This window comes from Agelaius phoeniceus, chromosome 23, assembly GCF_051311805.1.
Source record: "Agelaius phoeniceus isolate bAgePho1 chromosome 23, bAgePho1.hap1, whole genome shotgun sequence".
NCBI lineage: Eukaryota > Metazoa > Chordata > Aves > Passeriformes > Icteridae > Agelaius > Agelaius phoeniceus.
The window spans coordinates 7,421,618-7,437,724 of NC_135287.1; the positions used below are offsets into that span (position 1 = coordinate 7,421,618).

Consider the following 16,107-nt stretch of genomic DNA (forward strand, 5'->3'; position numbering starts at 1 on the left):
CCTGGGAATTTAGGTGGAATTCAGCTCGTGCTGGGATCTTGGTTTGATCCAAGGGCTTTGGTATCTCCAAAGGTAGCAGCTCAGGTCTAGCTGGAGGAGTAATTAGAGGTGCATCAGCCTGACCACAGACGCGCTTAATCCTCTGCTTCCTGTAAAGCCTTTCCACCTCCTGGCGGGCAGAGAGATCTGATTTTGTTTGGAGCCCTGCGACGTTAATCTGCCTGGCAAACTCAGCAATAAGTCACTTGGGTGAGGTCTGTTGGAGCTGTCACATCAGTTACAGCCCCCCGAGCATCTCCCCTGAGCCAGCAGAACGTTCCTCGACAGAGGCACTTGTCCCCTCCCAGGAAAAAAAAAAAAAAAAAGAAAGAAAAAAAAAAGGCAAAGGAAGCTGTGGAAGGAAGCTGTGCTGTCAGCTTGGGTGGATCTCACACGTGATGGAACAGTGTCACCACACCGTGCGAGAGGCAGATGCCTCCTGTCGCTCCACGGTGGGGATGTGGATGCTAAACCCGCCGGGTTTCTGCCCGTTCCTGTCCCCGGGGCAGTTGCTGTGGCTGGAGCCCCATGCAGAGCCTGGATCCCGGGCACCAGGCTTTGTTCCCAGCCCGGAGCACGGCAGCGCAGGGCTGTGGATCCCCAGGCACGGCCGCGTGTGAGGGTGTGGGCTGGGGCTGCCAGCACTTCGCAAAATACAGCCCCGTTTCCATGGAAACCGGCTCCCCCCATCTCAAACTCCAGTGCAGCCGATGCTCTCCGCTTACTGGTTTGATGGGAGATGAAAAATTAATGTTTGATTTGCATCTTATTGCGCTGCTGTGGGACCGCTCCCCCGGCCCTTCCGCGGGGGTCGCACAGAGCCCGGGGCGGCTCCCGCTGGCGGTGGAGCCCAAATCCCCGAGTCCTGCACCGCCGGTGCCAGCCTGCGGGGCATGTGCTGCCATGCTGGGGCCGACAGCCACGGCACGGAGCTTTGGGCTGAGCGTTGGGCTGGTGAAGGGATGGAGTCCCAGGGGTGCTGCTGCAGGTGTGGGGATGGCAGCTCCTGGGGCTGGGGCTGCTGCTCGTGCTCCCAGGGAGCATCAGCACGGGGTGCCAGCCTGGCAGCGCCTGTGCCTCTGTTAGCCACAGCTGACTGGCATTGTGATTAATTGTTTGCTGTTTCTGTGCTGTTTGGAGTCCCTCACTGCCTTGTGTGGAGCAGTTGGAGTCAAACACTCGCATCTGGCTGAGCCACGGCTGCAATGGTGATGCCAATGCCAGCACAGCCCGGCACTGCCATTGCCTTGGCTTGTGCCAGGGACACTCCCTGGTTCCCTGGGTGAGGATCCCTGCTTTCTGCTGCTCTGTCACCTGCAGAATTTGCAGGGAATTGGGCCTGGGGTCCTGCCCAGGCTGTGGGAGCCAGAGTGCTCTGGGAGCATTTGCCTCTCATCCTCTGTCACTCGTGCTTACTCTGCACTCCTGAGTTTGACCATGGAGCTTTCTTCTTGCCTAAATTGAGACTACCCAGGTGCTTCCAAAAGGTGCTGGAAGTAGAAACAGTTGTTTGGCCTCATCAGCTAGATCCTGGCTTAGCAGGCGTTGTGCAGGGCTTGAGGGAGCCATTTGCAGATGTTGCTGATTTACAGGCTGGGTTTAAAGGTTTTCACTCTGAGCATTCAGCTGCACTAAATTACCTTCTGCAGCCGTGGGGTTTGGTGGGGGGTGGTTTGGCTGGCAGCACGGTGCAGCCGAGCAGATGGAGCATCCCATCCCAGCTGAGACTGGCGCTGGAATAAACCCCAGAGCCCCACAGAGCTGGGGGTGAAAGCCTTGCTTGGCACGGAGGGGCAGGGCAAAGTGTTTCCAGGTAGGCAGGGAGCCTCTCCAGAGCCTCAGCTTATCCTGCTCTCCATGTAGCCACTACACAGGCCTTTCTATTGGTGTTAATTACTGTTATAATTCATGATGAATTACAGGGGTCAGGAGCCAGCCAAAGACTCCTTCCCCCTGTGCCAGGCTCCAAAACCAGCTGGCCTGAGGGGGCTGCTCTCCCGCCACCCTCCTCCGGGGCTCCAACATCAGCTCAAGCCCTTATTTGTTTTCACACGATTCTAAGTAAGTTAAGCTAATTATTAACTCAGCGGGACGGATTCACTTTTAATTGCCGCGTTGCCATGGAGCGCGTGGCACGGCGGCGGAGCAGCGTGTGCCGGGGCTGTGCCACCCGCCCCGCTCCCCCTCTGCAGCCACGGCCCGCCCGAGCCCGAGCCCTGCGGCTCCAGGGGCGTGTGGAGACACCCAGAGCCACCTTTACACCCGGGCGGGTGTGTGTACTTACACCTGGGTGTGTGTGTGTGCTTACACCCGGGTGTGTGTGCTTACACCTGGGTATGTGTGCTTACACCCGGGCGGGTGTGTGTACTTACACCTGGGTGTGTGTGTGTGTGCTTACACCTGGGTATGTGTGCTTACACCTGGGTGTGTGTGTGTGTGCTTACACCCGGGTGTGTGTGCTTACACCTGGGTGTGTGTGTGTGTGCTTACACCCGGGTGTGTGTACTTACACCTGGGTGTGTGTGTGTGCTTACACCCGGGTGTGTGTGTGTGCTTACACCTGGGTGTGTGTGCTTACACCTGGGTATGTGTGTGTGCTTACACCTGGGTATGTGTGTGTGCTTACACCCGGGTGTGTGTGCTTACACTTGGGTGTGTGTGTGTGCTTACACCTGGGTGTGTGTGCTTACACCCGGGCGGGTGTGTGTGCTTACACCTGGGTGTGTGTGTGTGTGCTTACACCCGGGTGTGTGTGTGCTTACACCCGGGCGGGTGTGTGTGCTTACAACTGGGGGTGTGTGTGTGCTTACACCCGGGTGTGTGTGTGTGTGCTTACACCTGGGTATGTGTGCTTACACCTGGGTGTGTGTGTGTGCTTACACCTGGGTGTGTGTGCTTACACCTGGGTGTGTGTGTGTGCTTACACCTGTGTGTGTGTCCTTACACCCGGGCGGGTGTGTGTGCTTACACCTGGGTGTGTGTGCTTACACCTGGGTGTGTGTGCTTACACCTGGGTGTGTGTGCTTACACCCGGGTGTGTGTGTGTGCTTACACCTGGGTGTGTGTGTGTGCTCGCCCAGGGGGAGTGATGGAGGGAGGCGGTGCCCACAAACGCCAGGGCTGCTGTTGCACACACGAGGTTCCTGTGGCTCACCAAACTTCAGCAGCCTGTCCGAAACTTCAGCCAGAGCTGCACCCGATGTGGTGAGGGTGCAGGGAGGTGGAGCAGGGTCCGTCTTTCCCTGCCACAGCTCCGGTGCCAGCTCGGAGTGCAGGGGCTCTGCCTGACCCGGGTGCTTAGTCTGGGGCCAGGGGAGGCTCGCTCACTCTTCTCCTCCCTTTGTGTCTCCAGAAAATAGGTTTTTTATTACTTCTTATGGAGGTTTGTACATATCGGACGTGCAGAAGGAAGATGCCTTGTCCACCTACAGGTGTATCACCAAGCACAAGTACAGCGGGGAGACGCGGCAGAGCAACGGCGCCCGCCTCTCCGTCTCAGGTGAGCCCGTGCGGCTGCCGGCGTGGGCGGGGGGCGGGCCCCGTGCCCGGAGGGGGCCCAGCCCTGCCCGCTGCCCGCTCCCCTTCTTGCCGCCCCGCACAGGGAGCGCTGGCATCGCCGCCTCGGGTCCCCGCAGCCCGGGGACGTCCCGGTGCGGGGCGGGAGGGGCCGTGGGGGCTGCGCGGGGCTCCGGCAGTGCCCGGCCGTGCCCCCAGCCCGCAGCCCCCCGGCTGGCCGGGCGCGGCGGTGGCGGTGCCGCGCGTCACCCCGAGCGGGAGGCGACGGGGCGGGCGGCGATGCGATGTGACAGCCCGCGATGTGAGCAGCCTGACGCGATGTGACGAACATGCAAGCGATACTGCGGCGGAGGCAGTGCAGTCCGGAGTGCCGGGTGTCTCGGGGCGCTCCCGGCTCCGCTCACTGCCCAAATTACTCCGCTCGGCAGGGAGGGAGGGAGTTCGCCCGGCTGCAGCCGCTCGGCGCGGCGCTCCCGCTCCCTGCCATATGCTGCTCCCATCCTCGGGTGCTCCCGCACCGGCTCCTCGAATTAACCCCCGGAGGGCACGGAAGAGATGCGGGCCTTGCCGAATCTCGCCTCTCGGGGAGCCGGGCTCCAGCCGTGCCCGTCCTGCCGCGCGTCCCGGCGGTGCCTGGGCGTCCCGGGTGGATCACCCCAATCCGAGCGCTCCGATCTGGCCCGGTCCCCTCCCGGTCGCTGTCATTATTTACACGTCACGGCGTTTTACTTCTGCTTGGGAGTAATGAAAGAGGTTTCTTTCCCCTGGAATTTAATTTCACGCCTGAGACTTAGTGATTAATTTTCTACTTTCCCAGCTGCCTGATGGGCCCTTTTGCTTGTAAATTTTGAAATGTGCCACAAAATTTGTGTATTTTGCACCAATTAGGTGTCACCTTGAGTAATTCCTCCGATGCTGAGTTTATTCCTCCCATCAGCTATTTAGGATGTGGTTTTCCTCCCACCTCAGCCTGCTGTCCTGGCTGCCAAGGGCTGCGCTGGCCGGGTGGGACAGGGCACCCCGTGCTCAGCAAGGATAACGGGGTGCATCCTGCACTCCTCTGTGGCAGAGCCAGCAGCTCGGGGGAGTGGGGAGAGCCAGTCTCTCGTGGATGGTGCTGGCTGGGCGCGGTGTCACCATCCCAGTGTCCCTGAGACACCTCCCTTCCTCCTCTTCCCCGGGTGAGCCCAGTTCCTCTCCCAACCCAGACCCGGCGGAGTCCATCCCCACCATGTTAGACAGCTTCCAGTCCAGGGAGGTGAAGGCGGGCCGGCTGGTGGAGCTGCCCTGCATCGCCTCGGGCTACCCCAACCCGGCCGTGCGGTGGATCAAGGACGGGCGGCCGCTCCCCGCCGACAGCCGCTGGAGCAAGCGCATCACGGGGCTGACCATCAGCGACCTGCGCGTGGAGGACAGCGGCACCTACATCTGCGAGGTGACCAACACCTTCGGCTCCGCAGAGGTCACGGGGACCCTCACGGTCATAGGTGAGAGCCGGCGGGAGGAGCGGTGGGGGGCTCAGTCCTGCTGCCTTCTGACACGCAAAGCCTTGATCAGTATTCAGCTTTAGAGGTTTATACAGCTGTATAAACAACAGCCTTGTGTTTTGGCACAGTGTTTGGCTCGCTGGAAGCCACTGTCTTGCACATGTCCGACGTGTTGGGTGCTTCTGTGCTTTGCTTTGTTGATTTACATAAAATTTATGTCGATTTACATAAAATAAGCTCTAGCCAAACAGTAAATACCATCTGGGCAGGCCAAGTATTTATCACGTGCTGTTTTCCTGGGGGTTCCTCCTGTCACCGGGATCCTGGCAGTACCAGAGGCACTGTGCCTGCCTTACCTGGAGCACGGTGCCAGCCGGGCATCATCAGCCTGCTGAGAGCCAGCCTGGTGTGTCCCCAGCCCAGCACTGTGCCCATCACACGGACCACGTCCTCTTCCAGCCATCCTGCCACCTCCCCAGCGTACCCCTGCCGGGGGCCTGGAGCTGCTGTTGAAAGCAGGGGCTGCCAGCAGCGGGGACAGTGGCAGGGCCACCTGCCTCATTGTGCAGTGACATTTACAGCGCAGCCGGGCTGGCGCTGCCGGGGCAGGAGGAGCGGAGAGCGCTCAGCGGGGATGAGCCGCCTCCCGCGGCAAAGCCAACGCCTCTCCCTCTCTCACAGACCCTCTGCGTGTGACCCTCACACCAAAGAAGCTCAAAACGGGCATCGGCAGCACCGTCATCCTCTCTTGTGCCCTCAGCGGGTCCCCCGAGTACGTCATCCGCTGGTACCGCAACACGGACCTGGTGGCGGTGGATGACTACATCTCCATCCGGGGCATCAGCAACGAGACCCTCCTCATCACGGCCGCCCAGAAGAGCCACTCCGGCGCCTACCAGTGCTTCGCCACCCGCAAGTCCCAGACGGCACAGGACTTCTCCATCATCACGCTGGAGGGTGAGCTGGCTTCCCGGGCTGGGGACTCCTTCCTCTGCCCCTCTCTGAGGGGATGCTTTGTGCATGGCTGGGGGGCAGGGAGACCCACGGGGGTGAGGGTCCTGAGGCTGCTGCCAGCCTGTTCCTGGGCCCTGTGTGCTGTCTGCAGGGGCACGGCATGGCTGGGATGGGGAAGGACCAAAAGAATTGTTGACTTGCCATCCCCAGCCCCTGGGCACCCCATTCACTAGGCAGCCCTCCCTGATCCAGCCCACCGAGCGTTTGGATAAGGGATGGGCTCTGCTGAGGGAGGTGTCCCCTCAAGCTGGCATCCGTGTCCCCTCGCCCCTGTCTGCATCTCCGTGCCACAGGGACACCGGCACAGCCATGCACGTGTCACCAGCGGGGCTCCTGTCCCGGCTGAACATGGGGTGGGAGCTCAGTGCCATCCTGCTGGCGGGTGACTGCTGCTGCCCGTGGCTGCCGCTCCCTGACCCCCGTCCCGCTGGGTGCCCCCCAGATGGGACCCCCCGCATCGTCTCCTCCTTCAGCGAGAAGGTGGTCAACCCCGGGGAGCAGTTCTCCCTGATGTGTGCCGCCAAGGGGGCCCCGCCACCCACCGTCACCTGGGCGCTGGACGACGAGCCCATCCCGCGGGACAGCGGGCACCGCTCCAACCAGTACACCATGTCTGATGGCACCACCGTCAGCCACATGAACGTCAGCAGCCCGCAGATCAAGGACGGCGGCGTGTACCGGTGCACCGCGCGGAACTCGGTGGGCAGCGCCGAATACCAAGCGCGAATAAACGTAAGAGGTGCCTGTCTACTTTTAAATATCAGAATAGGACTTTTACTGGGCTTTTTTTTTGGTTTTGGTTCTTCTGTTCCCCAGCCGATCGCTCCTCCTCGCCTCTCCCTCTTCTTCCCCTGGCTACCCCAGCCTCACCCCCTGAGCCCTGTCACACTCCTCGCACGCCTGCAGGGTTGAGCTTCTCTGATGCCTAAAGCAGGGAGTTTAACAAAGTGGGAAGCAATTCCAGAGGCTTGGAGAGCTGAAGCTTGGCTTTGCAGAGTCAAAGGGCAGCACTGACCACATTGGGGTCCACTCTCACTCTGCCAAACCCTGCCTTGGGGTGTGCACAGGGCGGGCAGGCACCCCTTGAGGGACCCCACCATGGAGAAGGAGGTGGCAGGCCCAGAAGTGTCCCAGGTCCCCTGTGCTGCCCCCATTCCCTACTGGAGCCCCACTCCTTGGCAGCCACCGCGCCCGGTGGCACCAGGATCTCCATGACAAACGATGATGAGGCAGCACGTGAAATCGTGGAAAATGAGCTTTGATTTGTCATGTCTGTATTTTCTTTGTCTGCTAAAAGCCATGGCCGCGTTAATCACCGTGTTATTACGGCTGCAGCGCGCTGCTCGGTGTGTTCCAGGGAGTGCTCTCAGGCACGGGGTATGCTGTAAGCCCCTGCCCATTAATAATCCCCAATTAAAGCTCCCAGGCTTACAGGTGGGAGCGAGACAAGATAAGGGAGCGTTTATTTGTCTGCTGAGAATGAGGGTTGAAGGGCTGTGTTTGTCTGTGTCTCAGGTTTGAAATGGATCTAGTGGCTTTTTGGCTGGGATCCCAGGAGAGTCGGAATTTTGCTGCCGTTTACTGCTGAATTCGGAGGAAGTTCTTCCCTCAGCCAGGAGAAGCCAGAGCAGCGTTTTCAATGAGGATGTTCCCTTGTCTCCCTTTTCCCCCTCTCTCAGCTCTTGATGGGCTGTCAGTAGATAAGATTCGGGTTTCTTTTTCAGTGGCACAGAGCATGTCCCTCAAACAGGCCCAAGACATGGCTACAGAGCCAGATGCTAATTCCTTTCTTCCTGCTCCTTCTCTTAACGCATCCTAGAATGAAAAACACTGTCCATCAGCTGATCCTGAGTGCCTGTTAAGCTGTTATCTTGCTACACCCTCAGGATGAGGAGTCAAGACAGGGTTAATCTTTAGATTACTTCGCTATTTTATGCAGCGACTGGGAGAACAATGTAATTATTGATGCATGAAACCTCTCGTTTAAAGGCTCACCTGCAGCATTCTCCCAGTCCTCAGGCAGCTCCAAAGCCAGACAGAGGCTGGTGGCTGTCTGGCTTTTCAGTGACACGCAGGTTGGCAGTGGGGGGCACAGAAAGGCGGGGTTCAAGGAGGTGAAGTGTTTTTGCCAGTGAAAGTCAGGTTCCCACGGCAGCTCTTGCCAAGGATGTTTGGCACAATGCAGGCAGCTTCCTCCTGGGAGAGACAGAGAGAGGCTGTGATGGTGGGGGAGCTCTCCCCATCTCTCCCATATCTCTGGTGCTCAGAGGAGCCAGGTGGAGGCACCCTGGGCAGGCACAGTGCCCAGAGCAGAGAACAGACACCACCCGCAGTGGGCAGCAGTGGTGTGTGTGGGCTCAGCTCCCCCAGCACTGCGGTGGCATTGCTGTTTGAAGCGTGGCTGTGTCCCAGGAGCACAGCCCTGTTGGTGGTGAGGGAGAGCAGCTGGAGCTGGAGGCTGCAGCCAAGAGCAGCTGTCCCCACAGAAGCTGAGAGGAGCCTGTGCCGCCTCCTCACCCAAACCAGGGCGCCCTGGTCACCTCCTCTGCCTGTGGAGCTCGCTCTGGAATAGCAGCAGATGTGCATGCAAGCAAATGGCCCTTCGGAATTAACCTAGCCTGCCTCTTCCTTCCTCCCCAATATGTAGGTCCCCCGAGCATCCGTGCCATGAAGAACATAACAGCGGTCGCGGGTAGGGACACTTTCATCAACTGCAGGGTCATCGGGTACCCCTATTACTCCATCAAGTGGTACAAGGACTCCCTGCTGCTGCCCGATAACCACCGCCAAGTGGTCTTTGAGAACGGCACGCTGAAGCTGATGGATGTGCAGAAAGGCATGGATGAAGGAGAGTACCTGTGCAGCGTGCTGATCCAGCCCCAGCTCTCCATCAGCCAGAGCGTCCACGTCACCGTCAAAGGTGAGAGAGAGGCAGGGGATGCTTCCCCTGGTGGCAGGGAGAGCTCATCCGGGTTGGTTTCGGGATCTCCCACAGTGGGATGGAGGCAGAGGAGCACCTGCATGGCGAGGTGGCGGCTGTGCTCTGCGGTCACCAGGTGTGGCAGCTCAGTCCTCGGGAGCTGGCTGGGCTACCTGGTCCTGCCAGCTGCCAGCAGCTGCCCCGAGCCACGCCGTATCCATTTCCCCTTACAAGTGGTGGAGCAAGGATTTATGGTGTAAACACAACGTATTAAAACATCTAACCTTTGCTTGGATCACCTTCACCGATGTTTTTCTGTGTGTGCTAGCTTTTAAAAAAATCATACTCTCGGTCTTCCGAGCGCACAGAACATCTTAAAAGCTTCTCCAGGCCATCAATTATTCAGCCCCATTGAGGGAGCTATCAGTCCTAATGAATTGAGCCGGATGCATTCCCTCCCAGTGACTGGCTGAGATTGTGCTGGGAGCTCCCGGATCTCCCCTCCTCGGGAGTTGCGGGGTCGGCTCCGCCCGTCGCCAGCCCGGTGTTGGCAGTAAATCATTCAGACAAACACGGCGGCGCTGGGGACAGAGCCGGCCAATTGTCATCCTGCCTCTCACCCAGCGGGGGATTCGTGCGCTGGATTTACTCTGATCCCCCTCCCTCCCCTCCCAGCCACCATTTTCTTATTAGGAATCAGGTTAGCGAGAGAGAGCATCAAGCTGATTAGAGATGCTACCACTTGATTAGCTAATGCTCTTCTCGCAGGCTTCCAAAGGGGAGAGGAGGCTGTGGGTAACCTGTCTGAGGGGGTGCAGGGAGGTCTTCTTGCCCCTGGGGTCTGCAGGGCTTGGCCAGCCCTGCTTTTCTCACCTCACATAAATCCCTGCCCATGTGGAGCCCCAGGGCTTGGAAAGAGGCCAGAGATGTTGGTTTTGTCTTGGGACAGGCAGGGCTGATGTGGGGACATCACCTCACGGTGTTTGTGAGCACTTAAATAACGGCATTTGCTGGGAGGTGCCCTCAGAGGGTGCAGGATGCTGAAGTTCAGCTGAGGATTTGTGTATCCTGGGAAGGAACTGCTGCTGAACCCTTCCCAGAGTGGATTTACTGCCTCGATTAGTGGCTGGTGACGGGCTGAGGAAGGTGAGCAGGCTGGAGGTGCTGCAGCACGGGCCAGACGTCTTCATTCCCCGGCGGGAGATTTACACCCAGCCCTGCTGGCTGAATTCCTCATTTCCTCTGGCCCCTGGATAAAAGGCCTGTGGAATAGAATAGCAAAGGCCCTAGCAGAGAGTCAGGGAGTGAATAAACATAACTGTGTAGCACAAGGAGCACCATAAAGCTTTTACAGCCCCAAGTGCCTGGTGACCACGTGAAATGCCACCAGTGAGTTGTGCAGCTCCTTCCAATCTCACAGGAAAAGTTTTACGGTTCCCTCTGGCTCTGCTCCCCCCAGGAACGGGGATGTGCAGCCCTGCTCATGAGGCCCCATCCCCACCTCGTGCTGAGGGAAGCTCCTGCCCAGGTGTAGCTGCTGCTGCTTGGCCAGGGACCCCCAGGATCCCAGTTTCAAACCTCCCTGCTCCACAGGGCTTTGCTGATCGGGGGCTCTTCCCTGCACTTCCCCAGCAGCACAATCCAAAATCCAGCCTCCTCCAAGGTGCCCTGACAGCTCCTTCTTCCTGCAGACATCTTTGAAGGTTTGAGTTGATCCCCTGTGTGTTGGTGCTGTCCTGGGGCTCCCCCACAGCGCTGCTCAGGTGGCTGCAGTTTTGGGGAGCGCAGGGCTGACACAGTGCCAGGGCACTGTGGGGTGATGCTTTGCCCTACAGGAAGGCAGAGGCTGCTCACGGGGCCACCTCTGCACTGGAGCTGCTGGGATGGGCTCTGTGGTGGCACCGTGGGCAGGGTGCTCCAGGCTGCGGGCAAGCGAGAGCCTGGAAGCTCTGGAGAAAGGAGAATGGCAGTGGGAAGAGGTCTGGGAAGGACAGGGGAGTTGTGAGCTCTGTTTGCGGGAAGCTGGAGCAGGGAGAGCGGCTGGAGGGGCGTGTTTGGAGAGGCGTGGTCCACAAGCCCATCCCTGCTCTGCAATAGACTGCAGTGCACTCCCAATTAATTATTCATTAATTATGGAAAACAGGCAGCACCGGCTCCATGGCTCTGGCAGCTCGAGCCACGTTGCTGTCACAGGCAGAGGGACAGGCCAGCCCTGCCTGTACCTGCCTGCCCCATGGCAGTGCTCCCACCTGGGGGACACTGACAGCCCCTGCTTGCCATGCTCTGGACCAGGCAGCGCTACCTGAGTGCCAGGACGGGCACAGGGGGGAGGTGGGAGCCCAGGGAAGAACACGGGGGTCCAGGGAACTGCCCCTGTGCCTGCACGGGAGGGCAGCTCCCTGCTGCCGAAGGGACAATTGGCAGGCTGCTAATTTAATTATGGAGACTGCAGAACGAGGATCTCATCTACCAGGTGCTGAGCCTTGTTAAGCTAATTGTCTCCCTCTCTCCTCTTTCTTCCCCCTCCCACATTGCCAGAGATGCTGCTGCAGTTGCCTAATTAAGTTATCAGAAAGATAATGGCTGGTTCTGAATCCAGCACCTTTAAGAAAAGCATCCATCTAATAAAGGCTTTTCTGGGAGTGGATAAATGCTGAGGTGGAATTTCGGGTGGCACGTGCTGGGGGTGGCTGGGGCTTTCCCCAGTGCAGGGTCAGCGTTTCTCCATCCCACTCTCAGCAGGGTGGCCCTGCCAGGTGGGGGAAATCTTCCTGCTGTTCTCTGCTGGACGGCACCGCCCGCTGTCCCCTGGCCTTGTTCTGGTGGAATCAAAGCCTGTCTTAGTTTCTGAGCTGCTTCTCCTCCCGGGACAGCATCTTCCCCAAGCCCCACTGCAGCCCATCCCCACTCAAGGAAGGCTTTCCTGGGATGGGCTCTCCAGCATCCTCCTCCTCTCCCCTCGACAGTCCCTCCTCTGATCCAGCCCTTCGAGTTCCCGCCAGCCTCCATCGGACAGCTCCTCTACATCCCCTGCGTGGTGTCCTCCGGGGACATGCCCATCCACATCACCTGGAGGAAGGACGGGCACGTCATCCTCTCTGGCTCTGGGGTCACCATCGAGAGCAAGGAGTTCATGAGCTCCCTGCAGATCTCCAGCGTGTCCCTCAAGCACAACGGGAACTACACCTGCATCGCCAGCAACGACGCTGCCACCGTCAGCCGGGAGCGGCAGCTGATCGTGAGGGGTGAGCCTGGAGCCCCCACATCCCACCTGCTGCTGCTGGGAAAGGGAGGGAGGGAGGGCAGCACAGCGGGCAGCAGGGGGGATTTGGCAGGGTGAGGAGCCACAGCACCCCCATGCTCACAGGCAGTGGGGAGCTGTAGGGATCTGATGGGATTTTCCTGCAGTGACCCTCCTTCCTCCCAAACTCCGCAGTGCCTCCTCGCTTTGTGGTCCAACCCAACAACCAAGATGGCATCTATGGAAAAGCTGGGGTGCTGAACTGCTCCGTTGATGGGTACCCCCCTCCCAAAGTCATGTGGAAGCACGCTAAAGGTAGGGATGGGTCACAGCATGTGTGGGGATGTCAGTGCACACTGGGGAGAGTCCCTTGGGCATGGCCACCCCAGCTCCAAGCCTGGTGAGAACTGCTGTGCCTCAGCTGAGCTCTGTGCCTCTGTGTCCCCTCCCAGGAAGTGGCAACCCCCAGCAGTACCACCCCATCCCCCTGACGGGCCGCATCCAGATCCTGCCCAACAGCTCCCTGCTCATCCGCCACGTGCTGGAGGAGGACATCGGCTACTACCTCTGCCAGGCCAGCAATGGCGTGGGCACAGACATCAGCAAGTCCATGTTCCTCACCGTCAAGAGTAGGTACCCAGGGCTGTGCCACGGGGCATCGTCAGGGGCACAGGGACCTGCTCCTGGCAGCGTCACAGCCGTGACCCGGGGAGCAGAGCTGGGCACGGTGAGGGTGGCTGTGGGACACGGGGTCACCAGCAGAGCCTGGTGTGGCACAGCCTCCCTCTCTGTTCTGAGGGCTCCAACCACACCAGCCGTGCTCCAGCCCCGGCCCCACGCATCCCCACGATCAATGCAGGGCACGGGAGGGCATCGATTCCTCCCCTCCAGGGACCCGCTTCCCTTTTGCTATTAAACACACTTTGTCTTTAATAAAACCAGGCAATCAATCTACATCATCCAGGAGGAAAGGAAATAGCTGGGCTGCTTTGACAGGGATGGGCTGGGAAGTGTTGTTAGACACCGTGTTTGAACTGTGTGTGTTATTGGATTGCTCTCCCGTTGCTATCAGCAGAATGTATAATTGCCAGCTCCCTGTTAGTTATTGGGCTCGTTGCTGCTGGGAGCATTCAAACCTCCACAAGGAGATGGTGGAGGGGGTCCAGAGCAATTACCCTCACTCCTGGTGTCTCCAGGAGGGGCTGGGGTCAGGATTGGGTTCAGGAGGACTAAACTCTGCCTTGACCATGCTGGGAATGAGGCAGTGAGCACACTGTGCCAGAGGGGATGGAGGCTGCTGGTGAAGCCATGGGAGCCACCATCCCCCTGCTTGCCCGCTCAGGGTGCTGTGGGCAGAGGGGACGTGCAGCCCACTCTGGTCACCACCAAGCCCTGCCTCCCCTCCCCAGGCTGCTGCTTTCTTCCCTGACACCAGCAGCTGTTTCTCTCAGGGGCTTCTCCCCTCCCCACGCAGCCTCTGCCTTCCCAGGTTCCCACTCCCCTCGCTGTCAGCTGTTTAATTTATCCCTGCACTGATGAATCAAACCCAGCCACTTCAAACAAGGCACTTCAATGAGTGCAGGTACAAAGTCGAGGCGATTAATCCCGAGTGAGCATGCCAAGTCTGGGAGCCCGGGCTGGTGCCGTGTCCCTGCTAGCTCCTGTAATTGCATCCCAGGACAGGTTGCTTGCTGACTTGAATAGCACATAACCTTATTATGCGAGTGCTTTTGCATCTCCTGGAGCCCTCGGAGCCCTCGCTGCCTTTGAAAAGGTTTGGATGAATAGGTACACCAAGCGCCACAGCCAATTAGGCATTAGATGGGCTCTTTGTTTTGTTTCATTTTGGGGTTTTTGTTTGTTTAGTGAAATGTCAGCCCAATTAAAGGGAGATCAGCACTGGCTTTCCCTGAAAGTCAGGCCACTGCGGACTGAGTTAAATGAGAGTTAATCAGAGCCCAAACAAAGCGTGCTGGCGGTCAGCAGGGGAGAGGGCAGTGCCACAGCCAGCTGGTGTCACACGTGCCCTGCCCTGGCACCACGGCCAGGGGTGAGCTGGGACAGCCAGGTGACACACTGGGCACTGTGTGCCTGAGTTCCCTGGGCTGGGCAGAGCCAGCAGCACCTGGGTGATGCTTTTGTCGGGGGGTGGTGGGTGTGAAAAGCCACCAGATTTGCTTGGGAATGTCACCCACGGGGTTGAGGCTTTCCTGTCCCTGGGTGCCACGGCCCCTGGGTTCCCACAGCATGGCAGCCTGTCCTTCCCTGCTTTGGGAAGGAACTCACCAGCACGCAGAAGGTGAGGAGTGAAAGGTGGGGAGTGCTGGAGTATCCGAGTGTGTGCCCGGGGGCACAGCAGGCTGGGCTGGGCGCAGGTGAGGGGCCCAGCAGTGCGTGATAAATGCCATTTAGCACATGGCTGCACACCTGCACGGGTGTCAGGAGCATGTGGGATGGGGACAGTCACATCCCCGGGCTCCTGCCCGCTGTGCCAGAGCGGCAGCACCCTGGGCACTGGGGAGGGGGCTCCTCTGCCTGCCCCGTGCCAGGGGTCCAGCCAGGGGGCAGGAGAGGGGTCTCTGTCCATGGTCGTGGCACAGCCCTCCTTGGAAGTTCTCTGCCACACAGCGCGAGCATAACTGATTGCTTCCATGCAATTTGAATTAATCTCATGCTTCAGGTGAAACTCAGCTAATCAGTGTAGAAAGGAAGCTGAGACGGGTGCAATCAAATTAACATCACAGAGCCAGCTCCAAACAAGAAAGAGGGGGGCGAGGGAGGCAGGCACAGCCCTTGTCACCCTTGTCACTGTTCCCATTCAGTTGTCACCAGCGCTCTGCCAAGCGGCTCGTGCCCCAGCCGGGTGTGGGACGGCAGCGTGCTCTGGCTGTTGGCTCCCTTTGTTCCCAGGCTTGTCTCTGCCCAGAGAGGGGGACCAGCTCTGGTTGTGGCCTTGTTAACAAGGCTGTGGGCACCAGGAGAGGCTGGGTGGATGGGGTGTGCCCTGGTGGGCACAGGAGGTGTTGGAGGTGAGCTCTCCTCGAAGGAAGCCTGTCTGCCCAGAGTGAGCTGTGGCTGATGCCACATTATTGATGCCCCCACAGCCAGGAAGGGATCACAGACTGGCTGGGAACAGCCCCCAGCCACCCGTGGAGGTCCCTGCAGCCAGTCCCAAGCAATGTGGATCCTCTGCAAGCTGCAGAGCTGCTGCAGGGCAGGTGTTAGGCACCAGTGCCCAATCTGTGCTATCCTCACAGCTGCTTGGGGTTTTCTGGGGGTTTGTTGTGCTCTTTTCCTGCTCTGGACTACGTGCAGCTCCCGTGGGACCCTGGCAATTGAGAGAAGTTGATATGTTTACATCCAAGGAGCTGCTTTTAATCAAACATCAATAAGTGCATTTCAGTGAAGCAGAGCCTGAAACAGAGCTCCTCTCCCGGGGCCTCTGCTCTCTGCTGGGAAGGGGCCGGTGCAGCCAAGGCTGCTGCAGCCCTGGGGAGCTGTCCTGCCCCTTTGGCCCCATAGCCACACAGCCTCTGCTGCTGCACTGTGCTCCAGCCTGGGCTGATGAGGGCTGAGTGACACATCCCCAGTGTCCCTGTTTGACAAATAGCAGGGTGACCCCTCAATGGTTTTCCATGGCAGGGGACAGTGGGCAGGAGCCTGGCAGGAGCCAGGACTGGGTGCTGAGCCCCTCCTCCAGCTGTGCGTGCCCTTGTGCTGTGCTGGGCAGTCAGCCCTGCCCTGGGGAAAGTGCAAGAGCCCCTGGCTGTCCCTGTGCTCTGTCCTCACCCCATGGAACTGGGACAGGCCTAACCCTAACCCTTCCCAGGCCTGCCTCTGTCCTGCTGCGTCCCTGACCTGGGGCTGAGGCAGGCAGAGGTGTCAGAGCA

At 59.3% G+C, this 16,107-nt stretch overlaps 1 protein-coding gene across 3 annotated transcripts in view; it reads left to right on the plus strand.

The window, feature by feature from the left end:
* Positions 1-16,107, plus strand: part of DSCAML1 (DS cell adhesion molecule like 1) — a 100,676-nt gene that overhangs the window by 67,474 nt on the left and 17,095 nt on the right. For 2 of the 3 annotated variants that reach the window (XM_054647395.2, XM_077189929.1), the window contains exons 4-11: positions 3,392-3,538; positions 4,764-5,042; positions 5,724-5,999; positions 6,499-6,795; positions 8,704-8,976; positions 11,943-12,221; positions 12,413-12,532; positions 12,670-12,846. In XM_054647395.2, coding sequence (XP_054503370.2) covers positions 3,392-3,538; positions 4,764-5,042; positions 5,724-5,999; positions 6,499-6,795; positions 8,704-8,976; positions 11,943-12,221; positions 12,413-12,532; positions 12,670-12,846 — 1,848 coding nt within the window. Of the gene's footprint in view, positions 1-3,391; positions 3,539-4,763; positions 5,043-5,723; positions 6,000-6,498; positions 6,796-8,703; positions 8,977-11,942; positions 12,222-12,412; positions 12,533-12,669; positions 12,847-16,107 lie in introns of those variants that run through there. The other variant, XM_077189930.1, reaches the window with a different exon arrangement.